Below are 25545 nucleotides of genomic sequence, written 5' to 3'. Positions count from 1 at the left end.
ATCCATTCATTATCAGGAAGTTTATTGTCCTTTTAAGAGTGGCAGCGACATGGAACAAAAATGAGAATGAGACAGCTCTCAGCCTGGAGGGGTCAGCAGTTCATCACAGGATTATACTGTAGCATATATCCAATTCAATCCAGCCAGCATGACTGTGAAAGTGGGAAGATTGGGAGCAACTGCAGAAATCACAATGAACATGGGGAGATCATTTTAACTCTACACTGTCGGAGCCCAGAATCAAACTCAAGATCCAAGAGCTGTGGGACAGAGCTGCTAACCACTGTTCTGTTCTGTTCAACCTCTATGCCTCCAATAAATGAAATGAAATAATTTTGAGATGCAGCTTAATTTTTTAATTATGAAGACCTTAGGGTGATAATTTACAGTGAATATTCAGCACAGGTTAATGTCCAGTTTACTCATTGATTACTTTCACTCAATCTCAATCTCTAGAAGAACAATTTGTCTGTAGCCCAAAAGCCACCCAAGCATTTTCAAAACTACACACAAAGGGCTCATGATAAATCTGGCCATCCACATTCTCTTGATGTAATGAACATACTATTAATACACTTCAATAATTCATTTTACTGGCAATATCATTGCCTTCCTGTGACTATTAAAAAGCATTTGTGTACATCCTATTAACAAGCTAAAGCCTTATAGGGTTGTTCAGTTTTCCACCAACTCATAGATGTCATTCATTATTTTCCATAACTACAACTAAATCATTGTATTCACAAAATAGACTAGTGGCACAAAATTAATCATAGTAAGCCATTATTTTTATTGATTTCATGCTGGAAGAGCATCAGTCTGGTGTACATCCATACTACTTTCCCTGGATTTTATTTGGCATGGTAAATTAGATTGTAAATATGTTGGTTGTGTAGAAATCTAGCTTGGCCTGTGCTTATTGCTCCTGACCAGGCTTGTGAACAGGCACCTGTTGTTGCATATGAAACCTCAGAAATAGCTGAAAGGCTGGAAACATCATCAAGATTAGGCTCTGGGCCATAAGTGGAATGCGGACTCCTAAACCCCCACTCATGGTAATAACATGGCTGGATCTGGACTGTAAAACCCTCTGTGACACTGTTGCCATTGAGGGCACTGTGGGAAATACACTACACCTTGTGTGAGTCTCTTTCAGTGTTCTCCGGAAGTGGACATTTTTGTTACAATTAAACTCATCTCAAAACGTCACTGGACTACATGTGACTCCTTGCATCCCTACAGTTATAGCTAAAGAGAAATCATAATGTGTAAATGTGTCTTAAACACATTTCCTAAAAATGAATAATATGAAAATAGTTGCTGAGGAGAAACAGTAAAGGCGTCAGCAAAACATTACATACTGCCACAAGCAATGTATTGCACATTGCTAAACACATGTTCAGGTATGTACTGGGTACACCCATCCTGCCCTGTCCTTCTGGCATCCTTTTTGATCCATCATAGATTGATAAACAGGTTATGTTCGGTTAGTTTACAATATCATTAGCTTAATTAAACAACTCAAAGCTCAAGGATATAAGAGTATTTTAAGATTACAAACAAGATCAGACCATTTGGCCTATCACGCTAGAGGCTAGTGTATTTACTTCAGCCACGTGGCTGAGAAGCATGATCAAAACTTCTAAAGTGCTTGTTGTAAAGAAGTGCCACCTGCTCACTGTTTGATATGCACTTGCCCATATTTCGGCCCTTGTGCTTTCTGGTTTGCATTTGACTGATGCTTCTGAAGAAGTCCAATGGATTGACTGTCTTTGCCAGGTCTCTAAAGGATTTTGAATGCGTGATTCAGGTCCCTTCATAGTTTCCTCTGTTTTATGTATGACTAAAACAGGCTGATCTCTTTTAGCCTGTCAGAGAAAAGCTTACCTTTTAACCCCAAGATGTATCTGATTGCTCTTCTATGGGCTGATTCCAGCAATATGTTTTTTTAGTTATTGTGACCACACTGTACATAATATACTAAATAGGGTCATGCTAATGCATTGCATAATTTAAATTACATCCCTTGATTTAAATTCTACAGCTAAAGCAGGTCTACATTGTCTAGTAGATTAAAATAATGTGTTCACATAAAACCTTAGTCTTTTCCATAAGTAGCTTCTAGAAGCTCAGAATTTGCCAACTTAATTATCTATCTATAATTCATGTTTTGGTTACCCATATTTTGCACATTTCTAAGCTAAATTTAATCTATCAAGTGAACAGTCCTGAATTTTGTCTTTAGGCTTTTTTGGGATTTCCTTTGCAGGCTCTGCATTGTCTCTAATCCTTACTTTGGTATCACATGCAAATTTGACCAGATTACAAACTCTATCAGAATCTCAATGATTATCTTAAATTAAGACTAATACAAATCCCTGTGGTATTCCACTAATGACTCCCCAATTTAAGCACTCATTATTCACCCCTTATCTGTACCCTGTTTCCTATTCATTAACCATTTCTTATTTCAAAGACAAACATTAACTTGCATGCTGAGAACAAATGCATGTGTACTGCTTGAAGTAATTGCAGTATACCATATCACATGCTTTATTTCTATCTGTTATCTAGACTCTAAGATATTTGGGATCTAAGGTAATAAGTCCTGCCATTTCTAAACCCACATTGACTGTTCAGTAGACTCTTATTGCATGTGCATGGTCATCTAGTTTAATTCTGTTTTCCATAAACATACATATATTAGAAGATTGATTTCTTATTAATGATTTGGTTCAGTTTTGTCACCCTTTTAATCGATGGGTGCTGCATTTGCAATTTTCCCATTTTCGAACATTACTCCTCTCCTGAGTGTGGGTTGCACCGTTTTTATATATACAGTATATCTTATTTCCTTAAGTACAAGTGGTGGAATACCATCAGGTCCTGGGTAAGTTTTATCTTAAGTAGTTCTAGCACCTGTAACTCTCATTCCTTTACTGTGGTTACCGTTTAATACAGAACTATGTACTGTATTAAGCCTTAAATCTTCTAGCTGCTAGTAGAAGATTTGATAGTAAAATCTATTTTTGCTTTAAAGCTACCTAGTTTAATAAGGTAATGAGATTGATTTTGCAAACTATTAGAACCTAAACAATGTCTCTTTACAATTATGCACACTCACGATGACGTCTAAGCATATGCAGTACTGTTTTCTAGATATTTCATGTCTTCATTGGCGTAATGTCTAAGAAAATGGCCCCATCTACTGGTAGTTTTTAATAATAACAGTCCACAGAACTCTCTCAATTCAATTCAATTCAAGGTGCTTTATTAGCATGACCGATGGGTACAATCAGTGTTGCCAAAGCAAATGAAAGTAATGATATTTACATTAAACAAAATGTAGAAGTAAAATAAAATCTACAGACATATTACAGACATTTACAACAAAGACATATTATAAAATATTGACATATATCTCCATTTGGTGGTTTGAACCAAATCTTTGAGCTGACGTTGCCATTAAATGCAACCGAGAATACTCCAACCGGCGCCGTCAGAGTAGGGGGGGAGGAGAACAAAGTAATGTAGCCAATTCATAGAGGGGGACTATTAAGAGGCATGGGAAATTTGGCCAGGATGCCAGGGTTACACTCCTACTCTTTTAGAGAAACACCCTGGGATTTTTAATGACCACAGAGAGTCAGGACCTCAGTTTTACATCTCATCCGAAAGACGGCGCTTGTTTACAGTATAGGTTCCCCATCACTATACTGGGGCATTAGGACCCACATGGACCTCAGGGTGAGCACCCCCTGCTGGCCTCACTAACACCTCTTCCAGCTTAGTTTTTCCCAGGAGGTCTCTCATCCAGGTACTGACCAGGCTCACACCTGCTTAGTTTCAGTGGGCTGCCAATTGTAAGTTGCAGGGTAACATGGCTGCTGACTATAACAGGCCACTGAACTGAAGAGCCAAAATGTTGTGTTTCCTTTCTTCTCTTTTCAGCATGGAATAAAACTTTACTTGTTCCTTTGCAGTATTAAAATACTACAGTATAATGATCTTTTAAAAAATGTCATGTTATCATCAGTCCCTATTTTACTTAAATTCTACCTATAATAATTATAAAAGTATAAAACAATCATTTAATGTTATGCTTGTGACTGACTGGAACTGGGACTTGAGGAATGTAAGCACATTTAAATAGTTCAAAACAAGTTTTGCTTTTGCTCATTTAAGATCTGATGTTCTGTTTAGTCATCCTTAGTTACCTTGTAGCATGTGTTTCATATCCCTGAGTGAGTAGGTGAGTCAGATACCAGATCTCCTGATCTGTTTGTGTGTCTAGGTGGGCCACTGCACTGGTCCTATAGTATGGTTCAGCATGACTAAGCTTGTCTGAAGCTGAAAGAGCTGTTAACTCAAATTCCAAGTCTGCTAACTCCTATGAAAAAACATTGACGCAACACTTGACATAAGAAGGCAAAACTATACTTTTCTGAATTTTAAGGTATGCTCCAATCATTAATCACATGACTGAGCAGCATTACAATGCAAACCACAGGACACAGAAACTCCTGCACAAGTTTAAATCTGTCATTACAGGACTGAAATGTCATGGAAGCCGGTCCTGACTCCCGCGTAGTGAATATTTAGGCCCTTATGTAGACGATAAAATCTGAAGGAGACTGGAGAAGGACATAGGGGAAACACGGAGAGGAATGGATGGGAGGACAGACAGGGGGCGGTGCCAACAGTGATCCAGGTGCGAGGGGGAGCGCAGGCTAACAAGTACAGTGAGAGTCCAAAAGGGAAAAACAGGGCACAATCCAAAGTCCAGGTAGCTGGGTGGTCAATCAAAGACAAACAGTTAAAAACAGGAACCGGGTCAGGACGGGAACAGGAACTGGAAAGCTAAAAACAAGATGACAAGTCCAAACACTCCAAGCCACAGATGGTCAGGACGCCAGCAAATAAGACCTGCCCTCGGGCTACGCGCGGGAATGGGGAATGGGCAATGTGCAAACCTTGTGGCGTCCATCTTGCAATACTGAGCGCAGAGCTTAGGATGCACATAACTAATATAGTGACGGATTAAACAGGAGACAGGTGCACGTAATAATGAAACTAAAAACAAAAGGTCAGCGCGTCCTCTAGAGGAAGGATGAAGATCGTGACATGAAACCCATGCAGTAATAATACTATACTAGTCAGGGAAAAAGTTATTTTCACCCTTGGCCAAGGCTATGACTAAACTGTTCAGTTAGCCCCTGCTAATCTTAATACTGTTAGTGTTAAACATGTTTGTGAACAGTTAGAGAAAATGTGAATATTTGGTCCCTTACCCGGGACAGAGTTGGGAGATAGGGAAGAAGGGTGGGGTTTGGCCTTTATTCTCACTATTATGTTGTGTTCTGCTGCCTGACAGAGCTGTGAGATACTGTAACATTGGTTATTTTAATAAAAGCTTCTGAATACACGTTTGAGGTGTTACAATGTAAAAGAGGTAATTTCCTTTGTGTTTCCTGAGAGGTGCTTTCAAGATCGTTCATCGTGCTGATTTTATATTTACAGTACTTATGAAAAAGTCTTGATTTTATATTTACTTATTAAAAAGTTTATATTTATACATCACTGACAGTACATATTCTATACAATACAGGGAGGAAATTAAAAGACAAAATATAAGGATATATAGGTAAAGATGTAGAACTTAAAGGATTTTTAAAATTGCATAATGCACTTGAAAGGCCTCAATTAGAATATTGCATACAATTTTGGACACCATATTATAAAAATAACGGAATGGCATACACATAGGAAATTTTTAGTCAAAGAATATTATGAGAGTTACTGATGCAGGTATTTAAAATCCTCAAAGGCACTGATAAAGTCAACCCACTTAATTTCCTTAGAATGAAGACTGAAATATGAACCAGAGAAGAGGAAATCATGTGGAAACTCAAAGTTTGGTGGAAGTATGGAAAACAGGTACCCCATCATGTTGTTGAAGCTGATACCCTGGCTTCTTTCAAGAAATGGCTGGATGAATCTGTGGGTCAATTGTAATGTGAGCTGGTCCAGGCTCCCACAAAATGTAGTTCAGGTCCCTATGCAGATGGTATAATCCGAAAGTGAGTGGAGAAGGACAACAGGGAGGAGACGATGAGAAACAGGAGGGGTTGACAGACAGGGGGGCGTGACGACAGTGAACTGGTGCTCTGGGGTCGTGGCCAAGGCAGAAAAGTCCAAAGAGTCTAGGGGGGAAATCCAGGGCAAAGTCCAAAGACCAAGACTGGGTGATCCATCGAAGAAGAAACAAAACAAGATTAAAACCGAAATGGGATCCGGGACAGGGACAGGAAATAAAAACAGGTTGACGAGGCCAGGCGCTCCGAGCCCTGGACTCAGATGGTCAGGACGCCATGATGAAGCCTATGCCATCGGGTCACTCCTGGACCCGCTGGTAGGTGGGCTTCTGGGCTTCCATCTCCCAGTATTGGGAGCTGACAAGCTAACAATTCTATCACAGCCTCTGCCTGGCCCAAGACAGTCAGGTGTGATGTCTAGGAAGTGTGAGCAGAGGGCCTCTGGCAGGTCACCTTGCTCTAAGGTCAGCAGCATGGAACCTCACTGTCCTGTCACTTATGTGGGCATTGTGTCTGCTCGCAGTTTCAGCAGCAGTACGGGTGGCAGATCTGAAACGATCTCTCAGACGGACCAGTCTGATGTTTCGGTCTTGCTCTGGTGTGGTCACTCAAGGGCAACTGGATCTTAGACGATTATCTATCCCGCCGGTCTGCTGAAACCTTCTTTGTCGTCGGGACACTGTGGAGCGGCTTACTCCATAGTGTCTGGCAACCCTGGCACATGACATGTCTGCCTGCAGCATGCCAACGGCCCTCTCCATTGCTTCTGGTGACATTCGAGGCATTATGGAATACACAGTAAACTGACTAAGTGTGGCCTTTTTCTTGCAGTGACCTAAGATTTGAATTAAGGCCTTTTTAAAGATGACCTGATCAGGCATTGTTCCACCTGGACCTCGTTGGGTAAAAGTGCACCTAACCAGCTTTCGTGTGATTGTCAATTTGCAATGCCTCACTGCACAAGCTGCATTGCTGGTCAGAGAGCTTAAAGCAAATGGACAACTTTTTGTGAAAGCATATAAGCTATAATTATAGTATTCTCATTCCAGAAAATGTTGCATTTCTTTTTTCCATCAGTATATATAGCTTGACTTTCACAATCCAATCGCATGCTTGAAAAGGGGTCGCTGACTGAAGAACTTTTATTCAATGGGGATATAGCTGATAGCTTATCTTAAAATGTTTAAGCTTAGCACAGTCATCATAAGGTGAAGTTTCAGGCTGAAGAGGGCACGCTGACAGTTGGACCTTGTCCAGCTCCCATTTAGTTAAACATTAACTTGGTACTGGTTACATTCTCTCAAGCTAACAGTATGTCTTCTATAGAAAGGACAGGTCCACACCAAGAGAAAGGTAAGAGTCTAGCTGATGGTATTCAAAACGCATGTCCATCTTACTTTGTTTGTATGGCATTTTTTTTAACAAAACTGTGATGAGTATAGACATAAATAATATTATATTGTGTACAATACAAATTATTTAAAATCTAAAAAGTTAAACATTTCACATGTTGTTTGGTTAACATAGCAATTTTGTTTTTAGAAAAGAGTGAACCTGACCACTTCAACCTCTGTAAACACAATTTATATTTATCATTTAATTTATCACATATATACTGTACAGTATAAATGTAGAAGATTTTGTTTCTCTCGTGTTTTCCTTGTCCAATCACGAAACTCACTGTGCTTTGCAGTGACACAAATATCCTATACGCCATGTCAACTTGAAAAGAAAAAGACATCTCTGCCCATATCCTTATTTCAAAATGTCAACTTATTTCAAAATGTTAGTCTGGTCTCAGAAAAAAAAAACAATAGAGCTTTTCAGTCTACTTTTAATTGCTGGGTTGTGGTTAAACATAGAGACATAGCCGATAATAAATGTAAACCCTTTGCTGGTCAATAAAAAGTACATGATGCCATTAGAAACATTTTATTGCTTAAAGCAGTTTTCACTACTCACAAGAAAATTTCATCTTGCAAGAACAGAAACAGGTAAGTACATTCTCATGCATGGATCGTAATTATAATTTTTTATATACAGTATGCTTTCAATCCACATCTTGTAAGCAGAGTGACTTACAGTATACATGTTCTGATACATAATGTCCCGGTACTATAATATTTCAATATTTCAATAGCTCTAATTGTGAATTTGATAACTCAGAGGTCAGTCACTTTTCTGCTTGCAAATGCACGTGATGTGTGCTCTTCTTTTTGACCATGCAAAAAATGAATTGTGTCTTATATTGGACATGTTTTTTAAATACAAAAAATAAATAAATCTCCTAACCCACAAGTTGCCTTTCATTGCATATTTCATGGCTACAGGGGCTGAATTACCTCCTTGAACTTGTAACCACGACTATAAATATGACACATAGTGAGAATAACACTAAAGGCTTCCAGAGAAGACTAATGCTGTAACTTTATAATGACAGTATTTCAGCAACTATTTCTGATTTGTAGAAACATTTGGATTTTGAATCCACAAACTTAGAATAAAAAGATCTGAACCACTTTATCTCATCCCCCCATACATATATTGTAGGACACATATGTTCTTTTGCCATACTCTCTTAGATCTAAAAATAAAACAACCAGAAGGTGCTGGCTGGTCCACATTTCTACCTTTCTTTTTTAAGTTATTTACTTTAATTAATCTTCAAGATTTACAATCTGTCTTCATCCTGTGGTGAATGTGTACACCACATTAAAAGTAATTTAATGATGGTAAGGGAGGTTACATGAAATTTGTTTTTTAAAATATATTTACTTTTATATTTTCCTTTCCAATGAATTTTGTATAATCAATTTTTCAAAGAGTACTTTTTCTGTACATTTACATTTACATAACCAGCTGTAAAGCATTTACTTGAGTAAACCTGGATATTAATATGGTCCAGAAAATGCAATTCAATCTTACATTTGACACGATTACCGCTGTGAGTGTTATCTCTTCATATATACTTGTCTGCACATAGTTAAGTATTAGTAGAGTGACAGGTCAATTGCACTGCATGTTCTGCTCTCATGAGTTGTGACACAGATGTATCTGTCTATTGTGCAAATTGCTGTACATTCATCTGGGGGCTATTCCACAAAGTGAAATTACACAGCTAGCTGGATAGGTTTAATGACATAGCTGGTAATATTCTCATATACTGTATAATTCTATCAACTGTACGTGTAGCTTCTGCTCCCTGTAGCTACTGTATGTATCTTGATCTAAACATTTTTTTTGCAGTATTGTCTAAGGTAATAGGTGCTCAGGACTGCAAAGATATCCCTATTAAAGCCCCCCACAGGGCCAAAGGAGGTTGATTTTGTTAACTGAAAATGAATTCATGGGTAAAACTATTTTGTACAGGTAAAAAAACACAATTCTAGCCTACAAATGTATTAGACAAATGACAAGTATTGGTTTATGTCTCTATGTATAACTTTGCTATAAATTAAGTCTTGAACAGAAACAATCGCTGGTCATAAGTACAAGGTGTTGTGAAACAATTATGTTATGCTCCATTAATTTAGATTTGAGGGTTAATTTGAGCAAAGGGCTTCTTAGTGGGGATTAATGTTACATACGAACCACATTAAAATTGACACTCCACCTGATCCAGGTCCTGTAGACCAGGAACACTTTAATTAGGCTGTTGTAATGACTGGAGCCCACTTTGAGATAGCTTTTGGGATCTTGAAGTCAAGATTCCATTGTGTTAGTGCTGTAGGGGGACCCCCCGACAGGGCATGTGACATCACTGTCATGTGTGCTGTGCTGCATGTCATTGCTGGATCAGCAGGGTGGCAGAGCTGAGAACTCAAAGCTGAACATCATTCCGGTTAAACCGTAACCATATTTTACAGGTATTTTTTATCATTTTATTTAGGTTAAAATTTTCTTCCAATAATATTTAGGTCACATTTTTACTTACCCCTTTTTTTACTTATATTGTACCACTTGAGTCCGTCTAAAAAAAGTTGTGAAACGACAAGAACCCAATACAAAAATACAGTTCTTTTTTATTGTGTTTATTTTGATGATTCCACCTCCTTCAGTCTTCCTCTGCTCACGTTTCTACTTATTGGCTAAAATTTGGGAACATTTTCATTCAGAGGACTGCACTACACGGTATTGCATGGTAGTTCTAAAGAAGAAACACAAACCACTTTTTGACGATATTGTAGCCTTCTCAGGTTCATGTGGGTATGCACCCTCGCTGCTGCCGCCTCAGGTCGGCCCCCCACCCCTGGGAACTCCAACCCGGGCCTCCAGCGTCACTCAACAGGGACCAAGCCAGCTGATCTAAAGGGAAATCTCCCGTCAGCCTGACGACTGCGCTCCCTGTTATTCACAGGGAAGGGCGGTGACGTCACCGCGCTGGTAAGCCAGCTCGAACAACCTGCAATGTCAGCCGTATGCGTTACAATATTCTTGTATTGTGTCTTGACCTGCCATTGTGGTACAGCTATGTTAAATAAAAACAATTTTGTACAACTACACAATTGCTTAAAGGGGAGCTCCACTTCGAAGCCTGTAATTAGGTAATGCCAATACATGCGTGCTAGCGCATTTTTGGTAGTTTTTCCATACCTTAAGATAAGTTATATTGTAGCGAACGGCCGACATATAGGTTGTACAAGTTGGTTGCAACCCTCTACTCCCCTGCACATAACAGTGATGAAGAAGCATTTAATAACTTCTGTATTAAATTTATCACTGTGTACCTCGGCCAGGAGACTTCTCTGGGTTTTGCAGCAGATAGGGTATTGTGCTTTGCCATTACAACAGATTTTAGTTCCTCATAAAATTTCCATAAAGAGCCATACTAGATGATCACTGGATCATTATGCAAGTTCACAGGCAGTGGTTTTGTTTATGAGGATGAAGGATTCGATGCTCGATTCTTCTGCCTACTTTATTTAGATTGTTTAACTTTAATTTAATCTGACTAGCTTTAATCGGAAAACTGGATTTAGATTGTCGCTGTGAAACAGCAGCAAGCCAGAAGTCAGTTATCAGGTTAGTTAAATTCGGCTAATTTAAGACAAATTTTGAAGTAGAAACAGCCAGATTGATTGCATGCTTACAGCTGGAAATGGTAAATACTGTACTTTTCTGTGTGCTGTGCCTAAAACCACCACTAGTGTCTACCCTCGTATTGGTGAGTTGTGAAAGTTTAGTTATGACACTAAAAAGTTTTTAGCTTAACTCACGCCTCGGGCAAACATATTACTTTTCACAAGTAATCTGTAGAAACATCCTCCATGTGCAGAGAAAAACAGCTAACAACGGGTACAGGGCCGAATTAGGCCAGTACCCACTATTAATAAACATACAGAAAAAAGTATTAAATTATTGGCTAAAAAACAGTGACCTAAATTCCTACCACCACAAAGCACTGCTGAGCCAAGAGCTGAGCCCAAAACAGCGCCCCCTGAGCCAGCTGGTCCTGAGGCTCACTGACTTGAGCCACACCGACACTAACCAGCATCAGGACAGAGCACCACAACTCAGACTCAACCACATCACAGCACAGGTCAAACAGCAATATCTCACAAACTGGGACACACGCACACAAACACAACATAAACTGGAATGCTACAGAACCCTAAACAGACAATACACACTAGCCTAATATTTGTCCAAGATAAGAAACAGCCCCTGTACAAGCTGTACGGGGGCTCAGGCGGCCCCCCCCACCGTTGGGGGCTCGAACCCGGGACTCCCGCGTCTCTCTGCAGTGACCTAGCCCCGTGAGCTAAAGAGAGATCTTTCTACAGACCAGTAACTGTAGTCCTGCTATCACAGGGAAGGGCGGTGACGTCACCTGCTCTGGTACGCCGGCTCTTACACAGTGCCTGTCGGCCGTAAGCGTTACAATATTTTATGATATGTCTTTGTTGTAAATGTCTGTAATATGTCTGTAGATTTTACTTTTATTTTTTGTTTTGTTTCATGTTAATTGCATTATTTTTAATTGGTTTGACAACACTGATTGTACCTCCCCCGCAGCAGCCCTGAAAATTTCCCCAAGCAAATTAGGCAAGAAAATGTAAAACAAAATGTGCTGAGCTGTGGTGTCTACTGCTTGCTCTTTCCCATTTCCAAACTGCTGCGTTTATTGGCGATTCAGTTAGGAGCTGCCTTGGGAAACTTCTTTAGGTAAATAAAGAAAGAGCAGTTGTTTTAATGAGTAGCGTAAAAATGCAGGGTATCTCTACGTTGTAATTGTATTATAGCGCCCTTGACCGGTGGTGAGCAGGAAGTGCACCTAAGCGCTAAGGGGAACCGCAAAGCAGGCTGGGACTTGGGGGGTGGGGGGGACTGTTCATGTAAATATACCTGTGTTCTCTGAAGCTTAGTGCCCCATAAGTAAGTGTATAGAGTCTGTTAAAGAGTTACCACCCTAAACCGTGTGTGTGTAAATCCCGTGGTTGGAGTTTCTGTAATGGAAAATAAAAGCTGGCGTTTGTATACTTTGTTTCAGTTTGTCCTTTATTCTGCGCGAACCCGCACGCGTTACAGTATGGTAGTGTTGTTTTCTCTGCACTCATGTACTCCCAATAGTCCAATGTTGTTGTTCTTTTTTGGGTTAAGTGGAACAATTTGGATTTCAGTCTATATGGTTGTCTGACATCAGCAGCTACATCAATAAAACTGACCGACCGATATGTGAAGTGTGAATGTCTCTTTCATGTTATTTTTATGACGTACTGTCTGAAAGTGTTAGTTGTGTAAAGATAAAAACCTTAATTAGTATTATTATCGTAAAAAAGTAAGGCGATCCTTTCTACGACGAGAATGTGTGCCACGTTTATTTCAGTCATGCAATTTCACAGTAAATCTTAATTCAACCTTTAGGTTATTGCACTCCGATAACTACGGAGTGGAAAGTCCAAAGTTTCTTGTGCTGGGAGGAGAGTGTACTATTACTTTACAGACATAAAGATATCCAAGTTCTGTTTTTCAGTATATGTATCGTATGACGGCATCGGTGTGTGTGCACATAAAATAATAGGGGAGGAGTAAAAAAAAATGGTGATCCATTAAAAAACGTCTTTGCAGTTGCAGGAAAACTCATTCTGTTTTCTTTCGTGTTTGCAGAAGGCAGTAGCTACAGTACATCTTACGGTTCCTGGCGATCAAAAGAAGGATGTCGGGAAACAGCGTCTGTCCACTCTTGGACATTGTGCCCAGAAGAGGACTCGCAGATGAAAAGTTTAAAATCATCGTTAAGAACTTAAGTCCAGGACAGCCAGTCACCCTGCATTCTCTGATTCATTCTGAAGACAATGATTTTTGGGAGGCGTTTGGACATTATGTCAGTGATGCTAAAGGAACAGTAAAAGGTCTGAAATAATGGATTTCGTCCTTTTTCCTAAGTATAAACTGGATGGTATAAATTATATACAGTAGTAGACATTGAAAGATTTATTAATTCAGTTGTTCTTGATAACCTAACAGAAGTACTATACAGTACTGAAATATGATGTTTCTTACTATGCCTTACATAGACACAATACATTAAATATTGAGATGACTTCACATTCATGCATGTATTTTTTTACGTTTCATCTCGGTTTCCTTGGTTATGGTAAAGAGCCAATATGTTTTACAGTACTTATAAAGTACAGGCAAACTTTTAAATCCCATCTATGAAACTGTTTTAGAAAATCCCAAGCTGTAACACACAGAGTGTGAGATAATCAGATGGCAATACATTCCTAGACCGAATCTGCTTTGTGCAAAAAAGATCTGTTCACATAAAAGTTGAATTAATATACAGTATATTTAAACTTTCACAATATGGTCAAAGAAAGGTCTTTCACCCGTAACATGACATGACCTGCCTTTTCAATGAACACTTTAAATTTATATGGATGGTACATACATTGTACAAAGTAAATATGATCATTATTTCAGCAAGGGCATAAAATGGTATGTACTCAGAGGCTATAATATGCTACAAATGAGTATTGCAACTATTAACATTTGTTGTATTTTGCATGCCTTTTATATCCATTATTTTACAAAATATTGCATTTAATAATTTTTTTCTACATTTGTGTTGTAAGTCTACACTACCACATTTGTGACTTGGAGAACCTACTGCATATTGTAATGTTTTTTTTTCCAATTCTGTTTTCTCCAAGTTGCAGAAATGGAGAGTCTTGGAGGCTCATTTGAAGGTGTGGAACCGATGGGCCTGCTGTGGAGTATGAAGCCAGTGCCTGGAAGCAGACCGGGACTTCGGTAAATCTACAGCTGTAATACTGGACAGTAATTCAGTATATGTAGTGTGCTCCACAAGTGTCTGTAAAGTCTTTGCAGGCAAGTTGCCAGGACTGATGGTTTTATGACAAAATGCAAATTTGTAATTGAATTTGCTGCCTTGGAGTGTAGCAATATTTTGAGGATTATTGTTTGGATTTTTTAACTTGTATATTCTCAGAATTTGTTAGGGGTTTTATCATTTAAAAATGCACAATGTATGTGTATTGATTATATGAAAAGACAACCCATTTTCAGTAATGATGTAAGTAAGTTTTTTCTCAAAATTTCATTTCACAAAAAAAATTGTCACACAAATGAAGCCCTAAACTCGAAGGCATAAAGTGGTGTTTGCTGTAAAAATATGAAGGCAGGTACATAAGTATTTGTGAGTTTATTATTTTTTTTTAAAAAAGGGAAGGAATGGTAAGAATTCATTGTGTTCCTAAGCTTTCATTTCTTGATATTAAATCCTTAAAAAAACGATTTTATCACTTTCTTTTAGATTCCGAAAGAAAGATGTACGTAATCCAGTGGCTGTGCGCATTTCTGTGTATGCTGGGCATATCAGCAATGGATTCAAGGAGAAGCCAGCATTGGCATATACCATTACAGAGCGCTGGTACATAGCACCAGGTGTCAGCAGGGTTGATGTAAAAAACAATGGGATCCGAGGCACACTGTTTCTTCCACCAGGTACTTGAGAATGTTCTGTAGAGAGGAAATTTATAAGCACACCCCATTTCTGATTTTTACAGCAATTGTTAGAATTTAAAACCACAGTAGGGTGGAATCACCAGCAACCTTCAAGTGTAATTATACAGTAAATTGCCTTTTCTGTGTGACTGAGGCATATGAGCTTATCAATAACAAATAATCTCTTCACTGATTGATATACCCTGAGAAGTACTAATAAGTACTAAAGGCATTAATCATATTAATATACTTGTGCATTTGATTAATGTAAGGTACAAAGAGAAACTTTTATTTCACACAGTAGCTTACTTTTTCTACACTGAGAGCCTGTGTTATGATTATTTGTTTTGCATTTCTTAATATTTGTATAGCAAATGAAAGTATCTTCAAAGGTTTTCATGCAGGAGGGAATATAAAGGGTGATTTTTGTTTTGGTCATGCACCACTGGCCTGGTTTGATGGTCCCTGTTATCGAAGCTATTAAAATGTCAAAAAAGAAGAGAGTTGTACAAAGGAACACAGAGAAATAGATATTGCTGTGTGTTTAGCTTTGGGTGCCTTAAAGATGAGTTTGCAATTCTGAATTAATTTCTGTAGTGATTTATGGCGTGTGTGTAGCTGTTTAGACTTTCCATCTCATGGAAAAGGTTGTGTTTCAGGTCCTGGTCCGTTCCCTGGAATCCTGGACCTCTGGGGAGGAGGAGGAGGCCTGGTGGAATACCGGTCTGCTCTCCTTGCGTCTCATGGCTATGCAACCCTGGTTTTGGAGTATTTCTTTAACAAAGACAAAGAAGAAACTTCAGGTGAAGATCTTGGGAATAAGTATTTTGAGGTAAGTGTTTCTTTTAAAAGTACTTCTTTCTAAGGCTCACTCCTAGCCTTAGGGAGTCATTGCAAGGTCTGTCCTTAGCAAGCTTCTGATAGAGATGATCCACAGTTTATAAGACGAGTCTGGGCTACAGAATGATGCCGGCACTTTCAAAGTTACAGTGAATTAAACAAATTAATGTTTAAAGATGTTAAATTATTTAAACAAAGTGAAATTTAAAGAATTGGAAAAGCTAACAGAAAAACAGAAAAAAGTGTCAATATAGTGGTCTGCCTTTTGTCCACACTCCATCTGAGGGCTAGCGAAAACCCAAAAAACTAAAAGGGAAAAAAATGTGCCTCTTTAAACAGTGGTGTCAAGGCTGAACTGTCCCTAGTTAACGGGCTCCAGCCTGGGGAAAAATAACCGCTTGGGACAGCAGTATCCAGACTAGACTTACCCTATCTAACGCGGACCAGAATGGAAGAAAAGGGAGCACAAAGCCAAGACAAAAAGAGAACTCAACCTGTTCTGGTGGAGATACACAGTGGTAGAGGGAGGAAAAGTTTAGCCTGTCCAGGTGGGAGATACTCGGCGGGACAGGCGAAAAGAAAAGAAAACGAAGGAAAAATGCGGCCTTTGGCTCGTGTCACAGTCCCCTCCAGGACTGTCGGCGGAAAGTTCTCCCTTGAGGGGGTTGCACGTCCCTCCGATGAAGTGCTCAGTGTGTTTTGAAAGGGCCTCCACAACTGTGGCTTATCCTAAATTAGCCAGGACAGCTGTGGTTCATAAGGCAATGCATCGCCCTTAAACCAGGGTTCTGCCTCCACTATGAACACACCCCCGCGTAGAGCTTGGCAATATATAGAAGATTTATCGACATTTATCGACATTAAGAATCTCACCGACCTAATTTTGCTTACGTCTGTATTTCTGGTAAAAGCTTTCCTCGCTGTGTACTTTCATGAGCGGTCCCCTTATAAAACTACAACACCCAGTCGTCATATCCAGTCACATGCTTCAGCTTAGTCAACCTTCCTTCTTCATTCAAAACACAAAGAAGCGTAACGAGCATGAGACAACATGAGCGCTTCTGCTGAACCCCAGTCAGGCAGGGATGACTCAAGTACAAATGAAGACGAGCTAGTATCTAAAAAAGATCCAGTACCGATCGTTTGGTCATATTTTGGCTTCAGCAAACAGAATACTGAACAAAGAGAAGTCAGATGTAAACTCTGTCGGGAAAACCGTTTCTGCTCCCAAATGTAACACAAGCAACTTGTTTCATCACTTAAAACACAACCATGGATACGAAGACCTGGAAGCGCCCTCATGGCCAAAGTGATTCCCCCAAACAGCTGTCTCTAATACAAGCATTTATTAATGCCACTCAATACGCAAAAGATTCACTCAGATGTAACAGCATTACATACTACATAACGAAGGACATAGTCCCTATTGCTGCAGTGGAACATAGTGGTTTCAAAAAATTCGTTCAAACCCCTGACAAGAGATACGTTGTGCCCTCGAGAAAATATTTTTTTTACAAGTTGCGGTGCCAGATATTTACAAAGCTTTAATAGTTTCGCATATTTAAAACATGATCTTTCAGCATATCATCTAATCATATAATTACAAGGGTTTCAAAAAACCTATAGTTAATTTATTGTTATCGAGGTAAATGTCTGAAACTATCGCGATATTGATTTGAGGTCATATCGCCCATCCCTACCCCCGCGTAATGCTATGCTTTTCAACAAGAGTATGATTTGCTTTGTTTGAGATATTCCACATTATGAATCTCTTCATTACTCTTACCTACTGTAGCTAAAGTGAATTGTACAGAATTGTACAGAAGCACATTGCTGCTACAATGCAGAAAAATATAATGAGATAAATGTGGCAAATAATTGATTTGTAACAGACATACATGATACTGTTATGTAACTGCATATTCATCTTTTAATTTCTCACATATTTGCAGGATTCAGACCTTCCTACATATATGAAATGTTGAATAAGATTCTTGTGAGAAATTAACCGAATGTTGCAATCACAGTTTGCTGGAATAGATTTCATGAGTACAGTTTATGATATTTTTTATTGCTCAGCTCATCTTTAAATTGTAAGATCAAATAAAAAAGTATTACATGAAACTGTAATGCAGTTTCTCAAAAATGTACACAGGCAAATAAAAAAGTTACAGTTTAACTGTCATATTCATTAAGAACTAGTGTTATTCTTTTTTATAGTGGTTTATCGGATTAGGCCTACTTTACATTAGAACACACTAAATGTGTTCTAAGGTTGTTCCATGTAAGTTGTGTGGAATTTTCTGCATAAAAACCTCCAAACATAAACCCAGTTTCATTGCCATGGACACTCAGTGAAAGCTTGTTATCAATAAGGAGGTTCTTTTAAAAGGGTAACTGCATCATTGTTTTTACATTTCGAGGTTGTACAGATTCAGCATTGATGAGTACATTTCAAACCACAATGAAAGTCTGAAGTACACTGTAACGTGTAAAACCTCCAATTTACATCACAGAATAGATTAAATTTCCAGGTACTGTATGCATAGTGCCATGTTGCCTTCATTGTCTGCAATTCACATCAAGGCAGCAAAACATCCGGTGACGTGAAGCAGCCCCATTACATTGTAAACGAGCACGCTTGTGACAACATCATTATATGACTTTCAGTGCATTTTATTTAAAGTCCTAATTCATTACAAGGTTAAAGTAAAAGTGTCACGATCGTTACTCCTCCTCTTAAGGGCGCTCCAGCCCTTCCTCGTTCTGTCCCATTACCCACACCTGTTCTTTATTCCATTCCCTCTTTTGTTCCACCTTATAAGCCAGATGAAGACATCATCTGGCGCTTCTCATTGATTTCCGCATCGGGAGAGCCCGGGTCTTGCTGCGTCTGGCTCCGTTATGTTTTTAACCTTCAGTTCCTGATTCCCCTCCCTTCGCCAGTCCTGACCCGGTTCATGGTTTTAACCCCCGGATGGATCGCCTGGTTTAGGACTTTTGCTTTCATCTTGGATTCCCCGTTTGGACTTTACATGTATTGTTTGCCTCGGCCACACCTCCCCAGATCACCTGCACTCCCTGGACACGCCCCCGTCTCCAAACCCTTCTCCTGGATGACTTTTTTTCCCCTTGTATCCTCACAATTCTGGATCGTGTCGTCCGCATAGGGCCCGGAAAGAACCGGATCGTGACAAAAAGCAAGACATGGTCATATAATTATAATTAGTTGGCTCTCAGATAATGTGTATAAAATTCTACGTAAGCATCTTTTGAACTAATTGCTCCTTGACATTTAATACGGCACTACTGTTTCTCTTGATCACCATACCAAGATTTGTTTTCTTTAAAAGTGGCAAATATTTAAGCATCACAGGTGCACTTAGGTGTCTCATAACTGCGTTCTGTTTTCTAATGGGTGAGGTTGTAGAAGAAAATACCTAAGAACATTTAACGATGAAGTGTGTGGACAGTTTAATTATTGTGATGATTTTTGAACCCAAGGCAGCTTTCACCTTCCTTAAGGAGCATCCTCAGGTAGCCAGTGATCGAGTGGCCTTACTTGGCTTGTCCTTCGGAACATCCGTTGCACTAGGAATGGCTGCGTACTCAACAGTAATCTGTGTAAGAATAATATTCCATTAATATATATATATATTGTATTCCATTAATCCAGTTTTCCCAAACAAGATAAAATCTTAGTGTGTGTTAAAAATGTATGGAATTAAATTATTTCATTTTTATTTGGTGCATTTATTTCACCTTTACAGTAGAGTTCACACGATAATTTAGTTTTTTGAAGTTTTTGTTATTTGGTAGTTTTGCAGACCTTTTGTGATTTTAATAGCTTTTATACTGTAGAAGGAGGGTTCATGCCATTTAAATGTCTGTTCTTTCAGCCAGCCTGTTTGGTGTGCATTAGTGGAAGCCATATTCATCCTGTGAAGGATTCACTTTCTGATGTTTTTTCAAAGATGGGCAAGTGAGTCCCTTTATGACTTCATACAGACTAAATGGTTCATTTTGCCATTAACCATGCTTATTGGACCCGATAAACATTTTTGCAGTTTGTAATTTATCATTTCCACAGACCTGGATTGTATCTGTTTTAGAATGAGTTTGATGTCATATAATGTTTTTTTTATTTTGTTACTATTTCTTATAATGTAGACAGCCTAAATTGGACTTGATTGGGATGTACTGTAATAACATGCAGGTTGTGGCAGACTGGTAAATGAAAGGACTCTGGCTGCAGTTGAGCACTAGAGGGGGCCAAAAGGCCTTAAAGTTCTGCAAAATATACACGGAAGTCGAGTTTTTTTCCCTTTAAGTACATTTTATTGAAATTCATATGTGCAAGCAAAGATGTTTAAAGGTTAATAGTGAGTACAGTATTAATAGTGTAATAGTGTTAATAGTGAGTAAACATCAGTAATGGATGTGGAGCCTATGATATGGCAGATTTAGATAATAAGTAGGGTTTTGACGAACTTCCTCATTAATCCGTCCCTCCCAAAATACGAATTTCCAAGTTGCAGCTATGGTTTTACGTGGAAATGAAGGCATGTGGATTAAGAACAAGTCAGAGGATGAAAACCCTTAAGATAAGTGACAAATGCTCCGACAGATGTTTTAGAAATTGATGCAGTACTACAGGGAACTGTTTTAGGACCACTGATTTTCCCGATTTAAATCGCAATGATCTTAATTGCGACATGCTTAACTAGTCATCTTCACATACTGTGTGATATCACAATATGAGAATGATCAAATACTCTAGAAGCTGCAGAGGAGATTTAAAGATATAACATGTCTTTGAAAGGGGGGGAATCCACACTAGGTAAACATGCAAACTCCGTGTAGACTGCATGCCAGTTGGGGACTCAAACCAGGATCCAAGAGCTGTGATTATGTTTGTCTAAAGCAAATCTGAAAAAAAAATCTTAATTTCTTACTTTTTCAGAAATATTCATAAGACGCGATATGATGAGAATAATTACATAATCTGGAGGGACCTTCTTCTACCAATTCCTACAGATCCTGACCAGAAAGTGGATGTAAGCTTATTTGTTAAATATTCTGTGTTTTTTCCTTTTCATTGTAATTTTACTTAAATTCATACGTGCAAGCAAAAATGTTTAAGCGTAAATGTGTGTTCATCGCTCTCATCCTAAAACACATTTCAGTACTTGGCAACAATCAAGGACTGAACTTAGCTAAACTGAGACAGTAGGTCACTGTACTAGTTTAAACAGTATCACGTATAACCGTTGTTTGTGATATTTCCAGTCTGTTGTGGAGTCTTAATCAATAATGAAATATTAATTTTAAAAACATTCTATCAGGTGATGTCTTTGTTGCATAAAATGTGATGTACTTTTCTTAATGACTATTGAATAGATGTATCTCTTTTATGCACCTCTGTTGTAGGTGGGGAAGATAAAATGCCCTCTGTTAATGGTTGTTGGTGAAGATGATCAGAACTGGCCATCTGCTGAATCTGCTGAAGATGTTAGTATTGTACTCTTGTCCAGCTCCTAATAAAGCCTACACTGATGCATGTTTTACATTTTGATTGCATTAAGAAATTTAACATTTATACTGTATTCATATGTAATATGATTATTAGCCATAAAATATTTTTCTTTCATAATTCACCTTGCTACACATATTAATGCAAGTAAGGATGGAAAAAAGTGTGCAGTTGAAGACTGCACAGGTTCTGTTCCTGAAACATCTAAAGACAAAGACAGTCATGAAGTCATAAAAACAGATCAGCATCTCAACAATTCCCTCTCACAAACAAAATCAAAACCATCTTTCTTTCTTGCAGATGGGGAAAATGATGGAGAATGCAGGGAATCGGCATCTCTTAACATTGCTGTCCTACCCTGGTACCGGTCACCTTATAGAACCACCATACAGTCCACATGTTCGATCCAGTAATTTCATGATTGCACAGGAGAAGAAAAAAGGTAAGATACCTACGTTACATAGAAGGTGTATTTATGAGTGCCATGTTGTAAATGTGACCAATGAGTAATTTCTTAAATAACAATAATTGGAAAATGATACGTTTAAAAAGTGAATAATTCTGAACATTAAATTTTCAGAGACTTAGCTTTTTAAATGTTATGTTTCTATTTATAAAAATAGTTTTGGCATATCCCATCTTTTTGATTACTGGGTTCTGTTTGGTTGTTCTAATCTAAGTCATCTGGAATTGACATTCTTCTAGTTCCTTATTGGTGGTTTACAACCCTGAGGACTTGACATTATCTGTTCCGATATAGGAACTCTGATGCAAGGCCTGAGATTAATGACATCCATGAATGGCTTGGTAGGATCTCAAGCCTAGAAGTAACTGTACTTTACTGCACAGAACTCTGTTGGGAATCTACAGTGTTTCCAGGATTCATGGATAGAAGCCTTGGCCATGTTTGATAAAAGCTTGAGCCAGTGGGGTGCTTAGTCATAGCGGTCTGTGTGATTTTCAGACCTCTTTTTCAGACCTCACTGAGGAGTTCCTTCCTCAGTGTGTTTCCTACAGTAGGTTTTGATGAGGTCTTACCGTATGCGTGTTGTTCTAAAAGCATGCAGAATTCCTATAAGGTCTCGAGGAGACTTCAAGCACCATCAGATTATAACTTGTCTGGCCTTAGCTCTTTCCTTTATTAAGACCTGTGGCTGTCTGTTATGCAAGAATTCTGGGTTTTTTTTCTCAGCTCTGTAGCTCCGTATACACATTTTACACAGCTAAGTGTCTTACAAATAGGCAACACATCAGCTGGTCATTAGCTACCAGCAGGTCCTTTGCCTAATCAGTGACTTGGGATTTGGGAGGGAATTGAGGAGCTTTAATGCCTCCGAGTGACATCTGCACCCCATGGTTGTTCTTAACTTTCTGTTCTAAGAATGAGTTATTTTCTTTCAGTGATCGTGCTATGGGGAGGGGAGACAAAGCTCCACTCTTATGCCCAGGAAGACTCATGGCAGAAGATACTGAAATTTCTGAAACAGCATCTTTATCATGGTTCAGATGCAACTCCTAAATTGTAACTACAAAACATTTCAGATCTTTATCTTTCTTTCCAGATAAAGGTTAACAATTCACAATGATAACAAGAAAATTAATCTTTCAAATGTTAGCTTTTATTAAGCAATGGGAAAAGGATGGAAAGTTGTATTTATTGATATTTGTTAAATTCATGTGAAATTGTCAGAACATTAAATCAATGTTTAGCAAATGCAGGGTGCTTACTCATTTTCCATAGATCAATTACATAATTTTTCCATATGGCTTTTTATTTTTTTAGGACCCATCTGTAACATTTGTCTTTTTGTTAAACAAAAGCCTTTTTTGGCATTTTTCTTGTGACTACCTACCCATTCTAACCCTAAACACAATAAATAATCAGTTTCTATTAATAAACATTTTTCTTCAATCAAATAACAAACTGCAAATGTACTGCTTCATTAAAATTAACAGATGTAAGGACAGGGTGCTTGTGTCACTACTGTTCAGCTTTTGTACTGTTTGACACTACTTGCAGTATGTACAGTAACTATTATTAAACATTTAGTTTTGAAAATCTGTCACTGTCACAACATAAATATTAATACTAGCTCCACTGTGTCATTGTTCCGACAATGAGCTATGACCCATCTGTGTAAGCAAACGCTTCACTCTGCACTTGCTATTTTCCTTGACTTCAGGAGCACTGACTCACCAGATTTTAATTTTTCAGTCTCAACTAGCTAATCTAATAATCCTCTGCTGGTCAATATGCTTTATTCAGCGGCTATCTTCTCAGATGTGTCAGCTCACCAGCTTCTCTCCAGTTTTTCTGTTGGGAGCCTTACCTCAATTCCTCAGCTCTGTCCTGCTTTCCCTGTTCAGGCTTTGTCCAGCTTTCTTGCTACGGCAGCCTTTCTCCTAGTGGAGCATTCTAAGCCTCACTATCTGTTTGCCTGCCACGTCTGTCTCCTATAATACAGCTCACCGGAAAAACCCGAAGAAGCGCCCTGAAATCTGCACTTGGGCTTCAGACCAATCATTACACAGCAGCTCTGTCTGACAACAGCTGCAGAATAACAAAAACACTAAATCGTAGTTGGAGAATGTTGTAAAAATTATCCATTGCTAACATTCTAATCACATATTTATGTTTAATTTAAATATCAAATACATATGAACCTAATCTCAATGAAATTGTAAATTACAAATTAACTCTATTTCCTTATATTATCATAACACAGGTAGATTTGTTTTGAATGTCTGAGCCACTTTCTGACACCCAGCAAATTGCTGTCTCAAATTACCATGAATAACATGTGTATGTTTATTTTATACTGATATATTTGTGTTAAATAAAATTATTTTGAATATTAGGATTATTCATAAAACTTGCAATGTGAATTCTGTACATTTACCACAATTCAAGTTATTGTTTAGATAAAGACATGACAGCACGTCCACAATATCTGAAACTTCAATTCTATTATACATTTTTGGTAGTTGCTTAGAGTCTAGTGCTGTATTATAATTCTTTGTTAGTTTCACATTTGTCAGTATTCTGCCTTCAGGTTTAACCAGTCTTTTCACCAGGTTTGTGCAAATTCAGAAGCAAGAGACATATAGACTGTGGGTGCACCTAGTGAAAGTATGTTTTTTTTATCAGTTGCAAAGAAAATGTATTTAATATACTGTACAGTATATGATATTACAAATCTGAGCCTTTATTTGTATTATTTATGTACGCAACTGCACTTCCACTTAACTTTCATCCCTGTATGCTGCCACATTAAACACTAACCTTTTAATATTTTGGGTTTTTTCTTTACAGTTATAGAAATTCTTCCATCATCAACTACTGTCATTTTCCTTGGATGATCTGTCTTTGCTTTTTCCCTCCCACAACATTCTACAGTATATTATTCATCTTGTGATACCCAGTCTCTGTAATGGTTCTAATTATTTTTTCTTCCTCTCATCTTTACAATTGCTTGTTTTTCTGACATAGAGAACTCTACTCTTATCTTGGTATTTTCACGCCCTCTGCAGCCAGAGGGTGCTCCTTTTCTGTCCTGTCTCTCATTTCCGGTTCTCTGCTGTCCTTCTGGTGTTTCTCTCTCTCTGGGACTATATATTTCCGGGTCTTTCACTCTGCCTTGGCTCAGCATTGACATTCGGATGTCCTGAAACCTGCCTACCACCAGGTCGCCCCACGTCCGCTACCTGACTGCGTTGGTTTCTATATGGCATTCCCAGAACAGCTGAGCCCGGGTTAACCCCGTATCGCTACGCATAGGTTTTTTTTCGCTCTCCTGCCATTCCATGGTTCGTCATCTCTGACATTCGTGACAGGTATATGCTTTCTAAGTCAAAAGGCAGACCCAAAAGGTAAAGTCCAATTGCTGGAACCTAAACATTTAGTTCTCACAAATAATGCAACATGGAGCACCTGAGCAATTAGGAACACCTGTCAACCATCTGACCAAAATTTTATGCTCACCTGAAATGGAGAAATTGAACTCAGCAAATGATATTGTGACCAAGCATTTATGCAAAATAATGCCCACAAATGAAAGCTGAAAATCTATCATTTTGCCTCATATTTGTATTTCAGAACAAAAGAGT

At 38.5% G+C, this 25545-nt stretch overlaps 1 protein-coding gene across 3 annotated transcripts; it reads left to right on the top strand.

Annotated features, from left to right (window-relative positions):
• The first annotated feature begins 7384 nt into the window (after positions 1–7384).
• On the top strand, positions 7385–24091 carry LOC102690679 (acyl-coenzyme A thioesterase 1-like). 3 transcript variants are annotated; one of them, XM_006633477.3, is made up of 11 exons: positions 7385–7448; positions 13203–13447; positions 14252–14351; positions 14875–15065; positions 15725–15897; positions 19410–19529; positions 19805–19887; positions 20869–20962; positions 21336–21416; positions 21739–21880; positions 22840–24091. In XM_006633477.3, the coding sequence occupies exons 2-11, from the start codon at positions 13252–13254 to the stop codon at positions 22962–22964; spliced, it is 1305 nt and encodes a 434-aa protein (XP_006633540.2). In that variant the 5' UTR covers positions 7385–7448; positions 13203–13251; the 3' UTR covers positions 22965–24091. The 3 variants fall into 3 exon arrangements, with proteins under 3 accessions (XP_006633540.2, XP_015208022.2, XP_015208021.2); XM_015352536.2 differs by lacking the exon at positions 7385–7448 and adding an exon at positions 7986–8089; XM_015352535.2 differs by lacking the exon at positions 7385–7448 and adding an exon at positions 12375–12470.
• The last annotated feature ends 1454 nt before the right edge of the window (positions 24092–25545 follow it).

The sequence above is a fragment of the Lepisosteus oculatus genome, chromosome 7 (assembly GCF_040954835.1).
Source record: "Lepisosteus oculatus isolate fLepOcu1 chromosome 7, fLepOcu1.hap2, whole genome shotgun sequence".
Taxonomy (NCBI): domain Eukaryota; kingdom Metazoa; phylum Chordata; class Actinopteri; order Semionotiformes; family Lepisosteidae; genus Lepisosteus; species Lepisosteus oculatus.
The sequence above is the reverse complement of the archived record's forward strand: the minus strand, read 5'-3'. Positions and strand labels throughout refer to the sequence as shown.

Bases quoted from the DNA above. Each gene is read 5' to 3' on its own strand.
- LOC102690679 (XM_006633477.3), top strand. From the start codon at position 13,252: ATGTCGGGAAACAGCGTCTGTCCACTCTTGGACATTGTGCCCAGAAGA. The intron at 15,066-15,724 runs GTACTTGAGAAT...GTTGTGTTTCAG, and splicing joins CACACTGTTTCTTCCACCAG to GTCCTGGTCCGTTCCCTGGA. The intron at 19,888-20,868 runs GTGAGTCCCTTT...TTACTTTTTCAG, and splicing joins GTTTTTTCAAAGATGGGCAA to AAATATTCATAAGACGCGAT.